This window comes from Rhinopithecus bieti, unplaced genomic scaffold (assembly GCF_001698545.2).
Source record: "Rhinopithecus bieti isolate Rb0 unplaced genomic scaffold, ASM169854v2 scaffold_28542, whole genome shotgun sequence".
In the NCBI taxonomy this organism is placed as follows: Eukaryota; Metazoa; Chordata; class Mammalia; order Primates; family Cercopithecidae; genus Rhinopithecus; species Rhinopithecus bieti.
In genome coordinates, this window is record NW_016812506.1 from 10,151 (window position 1) to 29,940 (window position 19,790).

At 37.4% G+C, this 19,790-nt stretch overlaps 1 protein-coding gene across 1 annotated transcript in view; it reads left to right on the forward strand.

Moving 5' to 3' along the window:
* The first annotated feature begins 2,357 nt into the window (after positions 1-2,357).
* Positions 2,358-19,790, forward strand: part of ADGRG6 (adhesion G protein-coupled receptor G6) — a 147,844-nt gene continuing 130,411 nt past the window's right edge. The window contains 2 exon segments of the mRNA XM_017896413.1: positions 2,358-3,033; positions 10,529-10,629. Coding sequence (XP_017751902.1) covers positions 3,032-3,033; positions 10,529-10,629 — 103 coding nt within the window. The 5' untranslated portion in view covers positions 2,358-3,031.

Sequence of the window (19,790 nt, forward strand, 5' to 3'; positions counted from 1 at the left end):
TGGCATTCTGTTGTGTATATATTCCATGTTTTCTTTATCCATTCATCCACTGATGGACAGAAAGAGAAAAAGCAAATGATCCCACTTATATGTGGAATTTGAAACAAACTCATAAGAGTAGAGAGTACAATCGTGGTTACCAGAGGCGAGAGGGTGAGGTGGGGTGGAATGGTGAAATGTTGGTCAAAGGATACAAAGTTTTTCAGTTAGAAGGAATAAGTTTTTGAAATCTATTTCACAGCATTGTGAATATAGATAATAATGCCTTGCATATTTCAAAATTGCTAAATTTCAAATGTTCTTATCACAAAAATGATAGACATGTTAATTAGCTTGATATAATCATTCCACATGGAATGTCAAAATATAAAATATCACATTGTATCCCACAAATATATACAATTATAATCTATCAAAGACAAAATAATTGTCAAAAGAAAATCAGAATAAAAACTATTTAAAAAAATCAGGGGACTATGTACAAAGAAGATTATCCTCCTTTCTGTAGGTAAGCCTCATCCAAGCGGTTGAAGGCCTTAATAGAACAAAGACTGATCAACCCTAAGCAAGAAGGAATTTTGCCAGACTGCATTTGGATTTGGACTATAACTCTTCCCTGAATCTCCAGGCTGCCTGACTGTAAATTTTGCACTTGTACCTCCACAATACCTTAAAACTAAAATATGTCAATCTATGTACATACACACATCTAACTGGCTCTGTTTTTCTGGAGAACACTGAATAATGCAGTTATTTATATTTCTTTTCTTTTTTTGAGACAGAGTCTAGTTCTTTTGCCCAGGCTGGAGTTCAGTGGTGCAACCTCAGCTCACTGCAACCTCCACCTTCCAGATTCAAGTGATTCTTCTGCCTCAGCAAAAGTAGCTGGGATTACAGGTGTGTGCCACCATGGCTAATTTTTTTTTTTTTTTCAGTAGAGATGAGGTTGCACCATGTTGGCCAAACTGGTCTTAAACTCCTGACTTCAACTGATCCACCTCAGCTTCCCAAAGTGCTGGGATTACAGGCATGAGTCACCATGCCTGGCAGTTATTTATATTTATTTGCTCTTATATTTTCAGGTTTCTTCTATCTTTAAAATTCTATGACTGGAATAAATACATATGTGAACTTGGAAGTAGATCTTTCCCTGTCAAGCCTTCAGATTGGACCACAGCCTTAGTCACCACTCTAATTGTAGCCTCCTGAGAGATATTGAGCTAAGGCACATCCACGTTCTTGACCCACAAAACTGAAATACATGTTGCTTTTAAAAAATTCCATGAGTGGCACTTAAATTTCTTTGGGACTATATCATTTAATAGAGACTGACTCAAAAGGGGAGTCTGGGAACCTGATCTTAGCCCCTGGTCACCTCTAGCTGGTGTGCACAGACCTCAGATCTTGTCAGTCTTATTTCCCTATCTGTTAATGTGAGAGAGTTGGGCAGAAGAACTTAACTTCCCTTAAATGCTACAACTCAACGTCTCTATTAATCATACTGTTTATTCATCAAAATGAATACTGATAAAAATGACAAGTAGAACACACCCTAGATGTTCAGGCCTCTGGAATTGGTGGCAGCGTTCCAGCTTCCTTTCTGCCTGTAACTGTGAGTAAGTCCTGCTTTACCTCTTCCCCACCCCCGCACCCACCAACAGTTCTCTATCATAAGCTAATCAGCGTTAAATAATTGTTAGGGCACTTCTGTGCGTGGCCCGTGCATGTGCCAGTGTGTACACCGTGCAAGCTGGGCTGTTAGGGTTCTGGATGTGCATACAGTCCTGGCACCGGAAGGTTTGCCTCTAGCATTTTGTGGACTAACTCTGGCAGTACACAATGGGAAGAAAACCTCTTTCCAAGTGTAAGCCCTTCTCGTTTCTCATTCCCAAGGAGGTGTGTCCAGATCCCTTTGCCAGACAGCTACTAAATTTACAGGAGCACTGGAGAGCAGGCAGCTAACTTTCCCCAACGAGCAGCTAGATTTACATTGGCAAATCAATCCCTCTCAATAGAATGTTATGTGACCATCTTCCCAGCCCCGTGTTAACATTTCTTCATTTTTTCGAGCAAGCTAACTAGTGAGAAAACACAGAAAAGTAAAGAAAGTGGCAGAAAAGTGAAGCAAAGCAACCACCCGGGAGCGTGGCGGGGGGCCCGCGCGGGGACTCGGGTGGACTGCAAACGCTGGGGAGATGCCACAGGAGCGCCTGCCTTCCTAGTTTCTCCTTTCTCTCCTTGAGGGTCTCCCCGGTTCAGCGCTCCCAGCATTCTGGCGACCTCCAGGTCCGCCCTGTCCCCTCCCCGCTCAGCCCGGCTCTGCGTCCATCGCCCACCCCACGCCTACCCGCCGCCACTCTCCCTTCGCCACTCGCTTCGAGAGCGCCTGTCCCGCCCCGCGGGGCGACTTCTCCCTTTCGTCCCTGAGGTTCAGGATCCTGGGTGGGGCAGCTGCGTCTCCGAGACAGCCCCAGCCGCAGAGCGCCCAGACCCCGGCCGCCGGAGTCGAGTCAGAAGTCCACGCCGCCAGCTCCGCCGCCGCACCTGAGCCCCGGCTCCGGTCACGCCGCTGCGCCGGAAGCGCGGGCGGAGCGCACGGGCCGGGGGAGAGTAGCCTGCGCCCACGAGGGGGACCCAAGTCCCCAAGGTGGTGACCGAGTCCCGCCTCCCGCTAGCAGGGGCGAAGACCTCCGACGCGCACCCCTCCGCCCACGCACCCTGCCCGGCCGGATCTCCTCAGCACCAGCCCCACGCACACCCGACTTCCTCAGCTTCTAGCCCTCACCCTGCCAACTTCCCTGCGAGGAGGAACCTGCCGCCAGCCTGCTTTCTCGCCCACAGGCCCTGCGCTGAACGCCGCTGCGCCCAGGGTTCACCTTACGCCGTCTGGAAAGCCCATGAACTCTCCAGAAACAGCATAAAGGAGGGTCCCGCCGCGGGTTCCCTCTGGGTGGAGCAGCGGCAGCAGAGCTGGGGAAGTGGTGGAGGATGATCTTGCGACCGAAGGGGACCTCGGCGCAGTAATGTCAACATGTAAGTCCCACCTTTCAGCTCGGAATTCCTTCACTCTTTTATCTCTGTCCACCCTCTGACGCCCCCTCCCCGACCACTCCACCCTCAAGAGAAATGATTTTGTAAGGACTTCAACTGCACGGAGGGAATAAACTAGTTTTGGCTTCAGTTTGTCCCTCGAGGCACTGAGGAGTAGGACTATTGCCAAGTGGAGTTGTGACACGTGTGTGTGGCTTCCCCCTCCCAGCGAGGTAAACCTCACATTTGGGCGGTGTAAAGCCTAATAAAAAGGGCAGGGCTTCAAGAATGGGGAAAGCGTGTTTTCAATTCAAATTAAACAAGGAGTAACAGGCACTGCTCCTCGGTCCAGGGGCCTGGCCCTGCCAAGAAGGCACTCTCCGGGATCAACACCTGGGGTCTTGGAAGGTACTGGTATGCCGAGAGAATGTTGACTTTACACATTGTCACCATTGACTGTAGAAGTTATTCTTGGATCTTTGGGGTGTTTGAATTTTTTTTAAGGTGCGCAGAAAATGTTTTCAGTGTGCTTTGGAGATTAAGAAGTAATTAAGGGTTATGCCACGTTACGTGATAGGATCTGAGGGGACTTCCATAGACTTATGGGGGCGGGGAAAATTGGGGCATTGAAACAGAAACTTGAAAGGTTTTGCTTCCATAGAATTGTCATCCTAATGGTGAGGTGGCTCAGAGCGACCCCATAAAAGGGTCGCCAGGCACCGTCTGGCCTTCCAGAATGGGAAAAGGAAGATTGTACTCAAAAGGGCCAAGCTTATTTTTGTGGCCAAATAAGAAGTTTCTTTTTCTTGTAATAGGTAATTTTCCTTCTGGCGTTTTACTTAATCTTGGGCGGACACCGTGACAGACGTTTTATCCCCTTCCACTAACTCTCGTACAACAATTTCTAGAACTTGGTACTTAACCCTCCTTCCCCCAGCTCCTGGAACTTACATGAATTTACTCTTTCAGTTCAGTACATAGGGAAAGACCTGCCCCTAGGTCCTATTTTTCCAGACTTTCCTGCACTTTCCATTACCTACTTCCCCACTCCCCAAACACACATTTTTAAAATAGGAGAAAGGATAGTGCCCACAAGCATAGCATTCAGTAACTCTGTTTCTAGTACTGTGAGATGTAATCAGAAATGAACCACGTATTTTTACTAAAACAGCATGTGAAATAATTCCATACCTGGGAGTTTTAAAGTTTCCTTTATGCCAGTGGAATCGGCAAGGTATAACTTGAAAAAAATTATTTTGGGATACAGCCAGCATTTTCATATAAGACTTGTTCTCATATACAGGCTACACATTTTGAAGTAATATGAGCTTGTTTTCAGCTTCAGTTTTTCTTGAAAATATACTCGGGATTTTGACAGCAGATATTTGCCCAGGTTTTTTCAGCTTTCCTAAGTATTTAGATCTTATGAGATAAAAGCATATTACACATAAAAGTATAAATACCTGTTTTAAAATAAAAGATGTTAAGCTTATCAACAGGTTATGTAAAAATTTCCTGATCATGAAATTAAGTTATATAGTCCACTTGAATTCTTCGTGATTAAAAAATCATGTCATTATTGGCCCCATTTGTTTAATCATTCCCGTTCCTCCTTACCTGCCTCCCCACCAGCCCCTCCTGTACACAAACACACACACACACACACACACACACACAATTCTTTTCTGAACCATATGAGAACAAGTTGTATACATAAGGGCTTAAGAGTTTAATTTTTCAATGGAAATTTTAAAGATATTTCTAACTTCAAATATAGTTGCCAAAAAGTACGGAGATCCAGTATACCTTTGACCCAGTTCCCCAGGGTCATTATAGGGTAAAACGTGAATATGAAATCACATAGAAAATAGGGCTTGATACCTGGATTTGAGATTCTTTATTGAGCTATTTTGACTGAAAGTTTCCATTTTTTACCAGATGGTAAGTATGTTTTTTTCCATTTTGCTGTTTACGATTCATATGGAGTGGTTTAGGATGGTCTGATTCTTTTTAGGTATTGGTTTGTTAGAATATATGGAAAGAATTACCAATCTTTCCAAGATTGATATTCTTACTATCTTGTTGAGAAATGTTAAAATGGGGAACATAAGCTATATTATGCTTTAAATTTTAATAGATTCAAGTACAGAAACTACTTAACGTGTGTTTTCTGCCTCCTCCTTGTGGAGAAAGTGTATTTGTATATTGTTACAGTCAAGTTTTTAAATTATAGACTTTACGAATATATTTGGGAGTTGTAGTGACTGCATATTTTTCATACCCTAAGAAATTTAGTAGATGTAGCAAGACTTGCGTTAATTCGTCTCAAGCTGCATGAAGCTACTGTTCCATTTATGGCTTATATAAATTATACGACATTGTGCTTTTTCAATATGAATGGTGAATAAAGCTATTGTCTCTTGGTTTATGGGAAATATTAGAAGCCTGTAGTTTTGTAGCCTAACTGGACACATGACTCTGATGTCTGGAAATAATGATTTGAAAGAAAGTTAGTTTACATATTAAAAATAAACTAATGACCGCTTTTTAAAATGTGACCATTTTCTAACGGCCTATATATCTTACAGAGTTTACATTTCTGATGGGATGATTAAAAGTTTCTACAGTCTATTTAGAATTTAGACTAAATAGAAAAGACTTTGTTCAATGTTTGTGGTATGCATGGGCAAAAACTGTTATCTTTCAATTTTCATTTCTAATTGGATGAGATTATTATCTACATTGGATGATGTTAAGATGCAATCTAGTTGACTGGGGTGGTACTGTATCAAGGATATATTGATTAAAAAATGTGGCTACCTGAGTGTCATCTTACTTTCCTTTATAAGCATTACTTGAAATGGAATTATCTGTAATGCCTTAAAAAAAGCTTCAAGATTAATTTATTTAAAGCAGAGCAAATATGACAAAAGTTGAACATATTTAAAATAAGAGTGGTTAAAAAATCACAAATCAATGAGGAAAATATTTACATTTGTAATAGAAAACTATACAAATGACTTGAACGTGACAATCCAAACGAAATTCAAATGAGACACAACTTCTTCTATCAAAGTGACAATGATTAAAGCAATAATACTCAATAGTGAAGAGAGAGCTGTGACATGAAAACAGTGATATATTTCAATGTAAATGTGTATGTATTTAACTCTTGTAGAAATCATTTTAAATCTACAGGAAGTTTTCAAGAATAAAAGTAATGCGAAGAAAGAACACACCTCTATACCTTTTACCCAGAATCACCTATTCTAATTATTGGCCCCATTTGTTTAATCATTCCTGTTCCTCCTTACCTGCCTCCCCACCAGCCCCTCCTGTACACACACACACACACACACACACACACACACACACACACACAAAATTTTTTTCTGAACCATCTGAGAACAAGTTGTATACATAAGGGCTTAAGAGTTAATTTTTCAATTGAAATTTTAAAGGTATTTCTAACTTCAAATATAGTTGCCAAAAAGTATGGAGATCCAGTATACATTTGACCCAGTTTCCCCAGTGGTAGCATTTGGAAAACCTATAGTACAATGTTAAAACCAGTATATTGATACAATTTACTTCTCTTTTTCAGATTTCCCAAGTTTCACGTGTGCTCATTCTTGTGTACCTATGTGTGTAATTCTTAGGGCTGAGTTTTACTCTCACCTCTGGTATAAGCCAGTTATACATGTTACTGTTCAAATAAAGTTTAAGATTTGTGCAGGGTTGAAGAATAAATCAGCCTTTTTGAAGTGGAGGTACACCCAACTTAATAAAGGGACTTAAATTGAGTTAATAGAATAGCACTTTTTTTTTTTTAATACATTACTTTGGCTCAGGAACATGATCTTTAACTAAAAAAAGAAATACGCTTATGAGCAGACTTGAATAAACCAAATTACTGTTCTTTTCACTCTGGAAGAATTAAGGTATTTTCTCTGCCACTCCCCAGTCCCTTTTATGAAAAGATTTGCCATAGAAACAGGGATGGGATATGGCGAAAGCAGTTAATTCTGACAATTGCCGTTATTGGTTGCATTAGTGTCATATTAATTTCTCCGCTAATATCAAAATTTCTTCACTAATTTCTCTTTAAATTGTGACTTTTGGGGAAACCAGTAGGAGTAGAGAGATGGAAAATGGTAGGTTTTTAAGATTATTTCGGTGATCCATTTGGATAAAATAATGCGTACAAGGAATCATATCCACATTTAAAGCAATTCTGTAGAAGGGTTACATTCTAAAGCTTCCTGAAACAGGACTCAAGCAAATTGTATTTTGTAGCTTATGTAGATTGAAAAGGGGAACAAGTTTGCAACAGAGGTAGTGTGGTTCTCAAGAAGGATGCTAGGTTGGAAGCCAAGTGGCAAAAATGATGTTTTAACTCTGACACCACTGATCATATGATCTTGGGCAAGTAATTTAGTATCTTAGTTTTTCACCTGTAAGATGATAGATTTTTTTGCATAATCTTTAGATTCTTCCAGATATAGGAGTCTATGACTCTGTCTTTTACTTAAAAAATGTTCCTGCTGTCTTCAATAGAACTTTAAGACCACAATCAAAATGATATGAGTGTACTTGTGTGTGTGTGTGTGTGTGTGTGTGTGTGTGTGTTTTTCCTCATAGTTCATATTTAGAACCTTAGTAACCCTGTTCAGGATTTTCCATTCTTGGGAGATAGTTATTTAAATCTCAGGGGTGTATCTTTGCTAAGTGATCCCCTGAGAAAACACATAGTACTTTCCTTCCTCTGTTCTATTCTTAATTTATTTGTTTATCTTCTTCAGTAAACTGTAAAGTGGATGAAAGTTTGCCTGTCCTATGGTTTGTTTAGTTACAAGTGCTTGCCTTGTTGGGTTTCTTTTCTGTCTGAAGTGATAGAATCTGGACACATGGAATGCCTTAAGCCGTGGTCATCATTTGCAACTGATAGGATTGCAGGCAGCTTGGATAAGACAGCTTCAGAATTGAATACGGAATCCCTAAATGCTGAAACCTTTTATAGCGAAGAAGTTGCCTGAGCGCATAAATAGTGTTTTGTGGCGAAACTAATGAGCAGGAGTCTATGAGTATTATTTAGAGATTATATGAATCTAAGAGCCATTATTTACATGTTGATAAAAGATAATTGTCATATATCAAAAAGTGTAAGAAGATGGGAATTCTATTGAGCTGATACATCCTTCTGTTAATATCGGTAAGGGTGACAGCCAGGTTTGACTGGTCTGTCTCTTTATTTTTCTGGACCCAAGTTTCCTTTTTCTTGTGAAATGAGAAGATTCAGTTAGACTTCAGCATTGGTCCTTCTAGCTCTAAATTTCTTTGAATATATAATTGTACTTTTGTTTTAAAAGCATACTCATTCATCCAGCATCAGTAGGAAACAGGCCTATTCTTCCAAATAAGTGAACTTTCTATGGGACGGAAGTTTGTCACCTACTGTTTTAAAAGCCCTTACAGATTACCCTGTACTGTTATTTCAAGTTCTTTTTGGTGGGTAATATCCTATTTACAGAAGAAAAGACTAAGGGTTTAAGTACTTGCCCTACAAACCACACAATTTATAGAGGCACCAGGAGGTAAGTTGGTGCTGTTCGAGAGTCTACATCCGTTATTATAATTACTAATTTCTTATTTACTAAAACATACTTCTCATTAGCAGTGCTTCTTTTAATCTCAAATATTTTGGATGGATGGATTTGAAAACATACTTGCGAACAACAGATACTCTTCAAATCTTAACCTTTTCCTAGTTTCAAATTTTCCTAGTTTAGAATTTCCATCAGGAGACCTGCATGATTCTAGAACTTCTAGTTTGGTGAATAATAAAACGTGGCATGAGTTTCAGACACTACTTAACATTTCTGTATTCATTAGCAGACATGAATAACCAATTTCATTTCAGTCCCCAGGTGATCTCAGAAGTGACCATAAAGTCAATTGATTGGTCTTGGCATATGAGATTAATCTTGTTTATTCTTGATTGAATCTTTTCCTTTGATTTCACTATGGACAGAATAACAGCACTTGAAGGAGAATATCTGGAATGATAGGAATAATAATAATAATAATAATAATAATAGCTGATATTTATTGAGTACTTGCTGAGTGTCATGAACTGTTCTTGCAAGGTGTCGTGTTATGTAATCATCTCAGTAACACTGTGGACTAGGTTTATTGCTGTTTCTTATTTTACAGGTGAGAAATAGGAGGCACAAGGCATCAAGCAATTTCCCAAGGGTTGCAGCATAGTTCATAAGTAGCAAACCAGATCTGTCTCACTCTAAGCTTGTTCTCTTGGCCATGAGATGGAGATGGCCTCTTAAAGATTAAAAAATGCAGGCTTGAGGCAAGTGCAGGAGTCCTTTGATGTCTAATTTTGCTCATTTGAGTATTTCTCTTTCTGCTTTTCTGTTTAGTATTACACATTTTACCCAGGTAAGCAAACTTTAGGCTTTAGATATTACTGTGACCCTAAAGTATCTTTTTAGTTGCTCCTCGATAAAATGAGTCTAAGTTACTACTTATAGGCAAAGTAACTCTCCCTCAGGGGATTTTCAGGTCTCCTGGAGATTTCTGGCTACTGCTTGCTTACCTTTCTGCCTCCCAACTCTTCTGCTCACCAGTCTGCTTATGGTCCCTTTTGATGACTAACATTTTTAATTTCTTCCTTCTTTGCTGGTTTTTTTTTTTTTTTTTTTTTTTTTGATGGTGCTGATTCAATGAACTGTATTATACCATTTTTTTTGAGACAATATAATATGAATGTTCCTTTCTAAATCATTATTAAATATAATTTTCAGAATTAAATGAGTCTGTTGTGCAGAAGGATTGTTGAGTTTTCAAAGCACCACCTCTCCATCTAATGTCATTTACTACTTTCTATAATACCTGGTGTTTAATAGCCATTTAAAAACATTGATAGCTATTTTATATATAAAGACTTTACCTTTTTTGGAATACTAATGCTTCAATGTATCACTTTAGGGGATAGAACAGAGCTTGGGCAATTTGATTTTATGTTAAATATTTCCATTTGTAAAGCAGCAGACATTAAGGAAAACACACCCTTACAGTCTAAATTTCTGGGAGATTATAAGGAAGGTTAATAGAAACATCCTTCTTCTACCCAGATGAGCATGAGTCTGGTGAGGCTGAAGCTAAAATTGCTTTACTTTTTAATAAGTAATTTTTTTGAATTGTCTGACTACCCATCCTTATGCAGAAATCACCTATTATGTATATTTTGATAAGGAAAGTGCTGCCATGTGGCAAATAAAATGCATGGATTTATTTTCTTTTGCTAATTAGCTTGAAGGAAGTCATTAGGTCGTCGTTATCTTTTAAGTTGCTCCACTATTTGGAAGCAAGGCTGAAAAAGGTTTATTTTCCAGTCCATGCTGGAAACCTATACTATTACTTTATTTGTCGTAATGCTTTACTGAATGTTGAATGTCCTAATTGCCATTTTCTTTCTTTGCAGGATGTTTCGCTCAGATCGAATGTGGAGCTGCCATTGGAAATGGAAGCCCAGTCTTCTCCTGTTTTTATTTGCTTTATATATCATGTGTCTTCCTCACTCAGGTAAGACTCTTTCTCTTTCACACCTCGAGTTTAATCATGATGACATTGTCTGCAGCATAAGCATGCTACTTATTTACATTGCCTTACTTTTACTTACTGCCTTTTTTTTTCCTGTTTCTATCCTTATAGGGCAGTTTTTTTTCTGTTTATGATTTGTCTATCCTCTTTGAAATTTGTGTGAATACTATTTCTTTGATCATTGTTTTATTTTCTAATGAGTTTATTTCTTTAATCTTTGCTGTCTTTTATTTATTTACTTAGCCCATATTGAGTGATGAGATAACTACATAAATGGCATTTAAAAAGTGCTAGCTGTTTCTTCTACTGTTGAGTAAATATACTGTACTTCTCTTTTCAAGTTTTCATATAGTTATTTATGGAAAGTACAGACTTTGCTAGTTTCATTCGTCCTCATTTTATTAGCATGTTGCAATATGAATTAGGAATTGGAACTTAAGTTTTTAGACTATGCAGTTTAATTTACTTGATATGAAAAAGTTAATTTTAATTACAGCATTTCTGGAATTAAAGTGTCTATTTTTTCTAATTACATTTTTTTGAACTTTGAAATAAGATCTTGTTGACTGCTGAAAAAACTAAATTTTCTGTAAACAGCACATTTTATGAATAAGCCAATTAGAGGCTGAGGAATGTGAATGATGTTTAAAAGTAAACTGTTTCTTCATTTTCTGGTTTTGTCACTGAACTGAGCAAATTTATTTAAGTCCATTCTATTTTACTCTTTGTATTCTCCTGGTGTATGTATTAGGCTTATTATGTTTTCCTTTAGAATAAAGCTAAAATGTCAATTAAGAAAATCATAATTCTTGAAGTCTTATGTATTTATTACTTGGAATTTAATCAAGATTTATTAATTTCATATTTATAATGTATCTATATTATCATAAATAATACATTTTAAACATCATGGAAATAGATTATCTGCTAAAATTGCTTATTCATTCATCAATAAATTAAACTTGTATTGAGATGTGAAAACTTTTTTTTCTAAGCCTCCATGTGTTTTAAGAGTTTCAGTTACTTACTTGGAAAATTCCTGGCACGCACTTAATGGCTTCAAAACAGAACAGCTCTTTCAGTGAATTTTGTGTGTATTTGTTAGAATTTTATTGTAAAGCCATCCTTTTCCTTATTACTGTCATTATTAGAGGAAACACACTTGTAAACAGATTGAAAAATTAAAGATATATTAGATGTTATGATGTACAGTGTTGAACTACTTTCAAAAGTGATTAAGAACAAATTACATGATATGAGATAAATTATGAGATTAACATTATTGGTTGAAGTCTGTTTACTTTCATTTATGTTAGGTCACGTATTTGTATAATTTTAAGGCTTCTTGGGACCACAGCACCTCCAATTTGGACTTTTAGATGTCAACATTTTAATTAATATATGCACATTCTTGAATTTTAATCATTCGAGTAAATGAAGCATGTCTCTTTAGGGTAAAGAAAGGGAATCAACTTGTCTGGGACCAGGCTGAGGGAGGAGAATCACCTGGGGTACAAAATTTAAGGAGACACTCATTCCCAAGGTCACCAGAATCAAAGTACTTACACTTGTTAAGTTACTCTCTCACATGAGCTTTTCTTATTTATTTGTTATTTCCTGCATTATTAAACTTTTTTTGTGTATCAGATAAGGTTTTGTGACAGATAGTTTTCTGTGTTCACTTTTGAGGCCAGAACATTTTGTATTAATACCTATATCACTCTAATAATGACTCACTTAAAATGCTGCCACTTCACAGGTAAGTGTCTGAATTCACAAACACTCTTTAGAGGATATTATTGGCATTTTAATAGAAAATTTTTGCCTCATAAGATGACTGAGCATGGGTGCCTTATAATGAATTCCCAAGCCATTTAAAATAATGCAAATTACAACTTTGGATATATCTGATATTTAAAATCTTTTTTTGCATAAATCAAAGTGTAATACTGCTATGTTTTTGAAGACTAGTGCTCAACTGACGTTATATCCTTGTTTACACCTTCGTTGACTAATTTTTGCTTCTCTGGATAACCCCTAGATGATCTCAAGTGGCTTTAAGTGACATCTTGACGCCAGCGTCCGCTAAATCTGTATTGTCCATCCTGGCCCCTTCCTGGCCCCTAGAGCCATCTCTTGAGGTGCTGATCCTCATCTACCCTTGGATTTATAATAGGCCTTAAACTTCAAAGGTGCGAACAGGACTCCTAGTTCCTATCTCCTATCCTCAAATCTACTTCTCTTTTAATCTTTAAAATTCCTCCTTCTATCCTCCTATTCTCTACCACTCTCACTATTTTGTAGACACACTGGCCTTTCTATTCCTTGTCTATGCCTTCCTAGTCTCCTCTTCTCCCTCACCTCGTTCTTTTTGACACTCAGATCTCAGTTTAATTATTACCACCTCACATAATCCTTCCCTATCCCTCAATTCAAAGGAGCTCCACTGGATCATATCATATTCTTAGTGATAATCTGCATAGATTTTGGTTGTTGTCTTGTTTGTTAATTTTTTGTTAATTTGACTGTGATAGCTAGGTTAGGAGATTGGCAGATCTCTTTTGGTTGTTACGATTGACACTTAGATCAGATGATTAAAATTAGAATCTTATGGTTTGATTCCAATAACACCCATAGTTTAATTCTTATAATAGAATTGCAGTATGAAGTTTGCTAGTAGGTAAGTTAACATTTGTATTTCATGGGACACTTAAAAAAGAAATATGTGAATTTTGTACACTTCTGGATTTTCAAAAGTAGTGTGGAAAAATGGCTCACTGTGTCTTGACAAGTGATGATTATAACCTTTAATAAGAACTACAATAAAATAACAATTTAGAATACTTACACTCGTGCCATAGAAGTATGCCTTAAAACAATAAAATGTGATTTATTTTTACCCACTATCTTGACACCATTTAGAAAAGCTGACAACATCCAATTTAATCAAAATTGTTGGGAAAAGAGTGTACACTGACACTGTTGACTCTTTTGGGAGAGTAGGTAACACATAAAAATATTAAGAATGTGTACATTGGTATGTCACTCTCACATGTAGGCATATACCCTATAAAATAAAAAACATAAATATGTAGAGAAATCTGTATCACTATGTTAACTAGTATTGTAATAGCAAACCAGAAAAGACATTGTTCACCAAAAGGGGGATGGTTATGTGCATTATTTTACATTTGTTCCGTCGAATACTGTGCAGTGCCTCAAAACAATGTGGTCATACGGCCTATTGGCTTGGAAGGCTATTCATGATAATAATGTTAAGTTTAAAAGCAAATTATAATCAGGCACTGTGGCTCACACCTGTAATCCTAGTACTTAAGGAGGCAGAAGTGGGAAGATGGCTTGAGCCCAGAAGTTTATGTTGTAGAATAATGTAAAATTATCTTAGATTTGTAATAGCTTGCATTACAAACCTGGATGTATTATGTATCTACGTTTATATAAGACTTTGTAAACATGTTAACAAAACATGGAATGATACTTATCAGGCTTCAAAAATGGGTTATCTCAGAGGCACAGTTTGGAGAAACAGGAGGGATGACGATGGAACTTCATACACCTCTGAATTTTTTTGCATTCTTACAATGATCAGGTATTTAGTAATCTGAAAAAAAAGATGAATTTTTTTTAAAAGGCACATAAAAATGATCAGAGAGGCGTAGAAGTGTATGAATATTTAAATTTTGTTAGTTACTTAACTGTTTCTCTGGCTCTTTCTTCACGTAATAGGAATCTCTAAAAGGAGTTTCAGATAATAACTTGTTTTTTGTGACCTAACACTCCGTGACTCTGAAGATAAATGATGATATTTCAAGCAGACAGAGGGTCATGGATTCAGGTAGAGTGGGAAACAGCCAAGAGCCAATACATTTCGAAGCAACCAGGAGCCTGTTTCCACACAGATCATCTTAGTCATGAGCAGTGTGGGAGGAGCCTCCCTTCTCTCCTGAAAATCAATGATATCAGCAGATCATTTCAAAGCACAGGTTATTCTGATATCTATGAGACATCAACAGCTGCAAGGGGAAATGTTTCTGAAAGTAAAATCTGGCCTGAATTGTGTATGTTCTAGCCCAGGGCACAACATAGTTCTGGAAGGCAGGTGATGGTGTAAAAAGAATCTTGTGCTTTTTTGTTTGTTTATGTGTTAATTTTTCTTATGATCATAAATGAACAATTATTATTTAGTATCAATTACATTGCAGTCTGTATTTAAGAGTTAAACCAAAGTTTGGTCAAAGGACTTTCAGATGTCTAGAAAAATAATCCTTTTATGAATGTGCATTTTTAAAAAAAATTAGTATTGTGTATTGAAAATTACTAAGTAATTACTAAGTGTATCTTAAAGATCAAAAATAAGGCTCTAATTGTACAGACCATTTTGCATATAATGATAAATGTGTGTATGTGTGTTTCACTCAGAATCAAAATGCTCCAAATTACTGTCTGAAGCTTTCAGCTAAAAGACTGTTTTTCCATTTCAGACCTCAGATTAGAGTCAATGTGAGTGAATAAAGTCTAGAAAGTTTTATACAGATATTTCCTTAAGGCAACTTTCTAGATAATTTTCTTCATACACCTTTGGATGGCCTGAATTCGATGTTGTTAGATATGAAATCATACATTGAGGGGTCATAAAGCCAATTACATAAATGTAGACTGGAAAGGACCTGCCTTGTCACCACAGTGACAATTTCAAGCGACCCAGCAGTGTGATGGGACCATTAATGAAACTGACACCACTTAAGTGATATTAGGAAGAGGGAATGTCAAGAGTCCTACTTTTTATTGGTTAGATCACGCTTATCTCCAGGCATGGTTGTCATAATGTAGAGAGGGTTGGTGAACAGAGAATATTTAGACCAGGCATACCAGCATACTGATGAGTCTCAAGCTATCTGAGGAATTTTTGGAGCAGTCCCTGTCAATACTGAGTGAGTGAAACCTCTTTAGAGGTGGGCTGGGACTGTGGACTCCTTTTGTGTCAGCCACAACATTCTTGCTTTCATGTATCAAATTGTTTACTTTTTTAAGTACAAATTTTGTTGCATTGTTGCATTAAAAATGGTTGTAGAGAAATGGCACATTTACTTTAATAAAGTCAGTAGGAATAAGATACCGGCCTTTAGATATCTGGAGAGTGGTCATCTGGAAGCGATAACAGACTTCTACGTATCTCAAAGAGGAACTAGGACCAGTGTGTTAATGCTGTAAGAACCAAATGACTCTCTTAGTAATTAATTGTCCAAAGATAAACCTAGCTGTCCTTCAGATTCCCCTATCACTAGTAATTGGGACATGAAGGAATCTCAGGATTGAGGAATTTGTACTAGAAACCTTGAAGACCTCACTAGCCTACAGTCCAATCATGGAGTGTGTGTGTGTGTATGTGTGTGTGTGTGGTGTGTTATACAGTCTGTTTTGTTCTGTGCACATAGTTGTAATTGTTTTACCTGTAAAGTTTCTTCTGTGTGCTTCCAATTTTAGCAGGTACTTTTAATAATGAACTAGACCTAGAGCTTGGGCAGGTAACTTTCTTCGACAAGATAAACCTGGGGAGCTCTAGACTTTAATAGGGACATACCAACTCTGAGACTTTGGCAGGCACAAAATTGTCTACCACTTTTAAATTCTTTTTAATTCTCTAAGGAGTTTTCTTTTTATTTTCAGCAAGTAGAATATGTGCTTTTTGGCACTGTTCTTACTATTCTTTCTTCTTTGGCATTGTTCGTACTTGCAATATCATAGTATTCAGTAAGTAAAGAAGATGAAAAAAAAAAAAAAACAGAGTGGAGGAGAATCAAAGACAAACCCCAATATATTCCAGATATGAGCAAACATACTTTGTAGGGTGGGGCAGCATGGGGAAGAAGGTTTTGAGGTTAGATGAGAAAAATGTATTAATCCCACAATGAGCATCAAGTCACATAAACATCCTTTCCCCTCCATTGAACTAAGATGATTAAACACCTGAAGAGAAAGCAGGGTTCCTTTGGGAGGCTGAGGCGGTGGGTGGATCACGAGGTCAGAAGTTCAAAACCAGCCTGGCCAACACAGTGAAACCTCGACTCTACTAAAAACACAAATATTAGCCTGGTGTGGTGGTGCGTGCCTGTAATCCCAGCTACTCGGGAGGCTGAGGCAGGAGAATCACTTGAACCTAGGAGGCGAAGGTTGCAGTGAGCCGAGATCATGCCCTGGGCAACTACGTCAATAAATAAATAAATAAATAAATAAATAAATAAATAAATAAATAAAGCAAGCAAGGTTCTTGGGCAGCACATGGGTGGTGGCTATCACCAGTTCAGGTTAACCTTCTTAACCATCTCCTACAGAAAAAACTCTCAGAGAGGAATAGAGTATCCCAGTGGGGAATATGTGGTTATCATATTTCTACGGTTACAACTATTATCTTGATTTCTTAAAATCATTAAAAATATTAGTAATCTTTTGAATGAGATTTTTCTCCGCAAAATGGTTTGAATTATTAGATATTTCATGTCAACGTATCTTGATTTTTAGTCATTCCTAGATTAACTTCATCTTAAACTTGTGGTTTAGAAATGATATGCTTTTGTAAAACAATTACATAATTTTCTGCAATAAATTATTATGAGTCAAAAAAGATGCCTTCCTCTACTACATTCTCCTCCAAGTTTGGTGCTGCTAGTTTAGATAAAAGAGAAAAAGTTCTTGTACTAGAGCTCAGAAGATGGATTGTGTCAACCCATTTAAAAATCAGGATCTTTCCTATAATAACTGCAAAATTACACTAGTCACTATTATTGGTTTGGTCAAAACTACAAGAATGAGAAAATGCTCATAATTTTGCAAAGAGAAGGATCTTTTTAGAAGAATCCTTACCTGGCCAAAACTTTATCAAACAGTATTATTGAAGTAAAATACAGATCTGGAGAAAAAAATACTCTGGCAATATTAATCACTGCTTTTATACACATTCACAGTTCCTTTCTTCTGTCCTTCATTTATTTGTTTTATGCCTTAAATACATGTCCAGAAATATGACATTATGTACAATTGATACTGTTCCCTATGAGTATAAGGAACAGTTTAGCTGTATCACTGGCCTTATTGAATAGAGTTTTAAGGCAGAGTTTCTGATCACAGTGATTTCAGTGGCTGCAGTAACAGTGCTCTAAGGAGGAAAAGCTAGACTTTTAGAGATAATTTACCTCACTTTGGTTTTAATTTTAGAGAAAATGAGCTCCAAGTATGTACTGAGGTTGTGGAAATGTAGCTTCTCACCTTTTCCAGAATTCCCCTAATCAGATTGTGTACACCAGTTGTCTCCTGGTTGGCTCATCAGAGGTCAATATTAGTATTTTATTTGGACTGCTAATCTCATCTCTCTTTAGAATGGTAACCTGAAAATCTATTACTTGTAGGCAGCTCAAGACCACAAACATTTTTGTTTCAATACTGCTGATAACCTAATTGTTGGTGAACAATAGGGTTTGTGGTTTTTCTCAGAGACTTTGCTAAGTTGATACAGGACGTTTCCTTCCAGTTTGGCAAGCATCCTTGATGCTTTAGTTGGTGTTTGGTTAGGACTCTTACTACTTCTCATCATCTGACTGGCTTCCATGTCCCACACACATGAGTTAGAGAGGTCTGCCTCTTTTATTGACCTTTTGGAAGAAAGTTCTCTTCTAATTTTAAGCCATTTCTGATATTTAAGGTAGTGTCTACTTGCAAACATGATACTACTGATTGTGACACCATGGAAGATGGATTCAGTAAATGTGTAGCAAATGAATTGAATTGCTTTCCAAGCTCTCTTGCCAGAGCTTGGATTTCCCTTAGCTAGTTGTGTCTAACTTATCAGAGAGTTAGGTATTCTTAATCAGAGTCTCCTCATTTCTCCACCATTATTAAAGTATGTTCAACATTTGTGAGAGCATTATAGTACTTAAAGAAGTTACAGAGAACATAGAGTTAATATTGCTGTTCTTAGACTCATTTAAACACTAAAGGCTATGTCATAGTACTATATATGAGCGGTGTGTGTGTATTTGGGTGTGTGTGTGTGTGTATATATATACTCATATATATACATATATAATTAGGCTCATTTCAAAGTCCTAGTTATGCAAAGCAAAATCATTGCCTTTAATGTTAAGCAGTTTTAGTGTTATTGGGGAGACTAACATGAGAAAAAAAAATAGGATGCAGTGTGATGTGCGATTTAGTAGAATTATAGTCATAATATCAAGAGATAACAGAAGAGGTCTCAGAAAAGTTCTCATGGATAGATAATGTTAAAACTGTCTTCTGATAACAACAGAAAGGGAGAAGATGGAGAATGGGTCTGAAAATGGAGAAGGGGGATCTAGGCAGAGAAAGGAGCAGGGACAAGGACAAATGCACAAATGCATTATAAATGACTTTGTAGAAGCACACGTATTTCTCATTACTAGAATAAAGGGTCTCTGCAGAAGAAGGTAGGGAATGAGGCTAGATGGGGAAGTGGGAGACCAGACGAGGATGTCAAGTGAGGGCCAATGCTGACAAAGCTGAATGAGGACTTCCAGCCCAGCAGGGGAGATAGACATGTCCCCACTAGCTACAGTTCTGTAAGTAAAATTTGTGCATTTGCAGATGAAGATGAATGCTGAAGGGCACAGAGGTTGAGAGCTTTCCTAGGGTGGTAGTTAGGGTACTCAATGAAAAAATTGTTTTTTGTTTGTTGAATCTGCAGTTTTATGATTTTTCTCAGTCATACTGTTGTGCCTTAGAAATGGCAGCCTTAGTTTCCTCATTGGTGAACAGCCCTGACACACATATTGAAAACCTGGAGATGGTAATAGCACTTCAGGCACCCTGGATGCCTTCTGCTTCTTGCTCAAATGCATATTTAGTTGTGACCGAGGGTTGGTGAATCTAGATAAGAAATACCTTCTTTGTCTTTATAACTATTGCCTTTGAGGTTTTCATCTCCGCTGGGTATATTGTAAGAGCTCCTAAGTAAACTCCCTAGGTCCAAAGTAAATTGGACAAAAATCTCCTTTTTCATAGTAAGTCTGGCTTAGGGTGAAATTGCATGACAGAATGAGATGACTGATGATTTAAAATTTAGTCTATTTTTTTTTTTTTTTTTTTTTTTT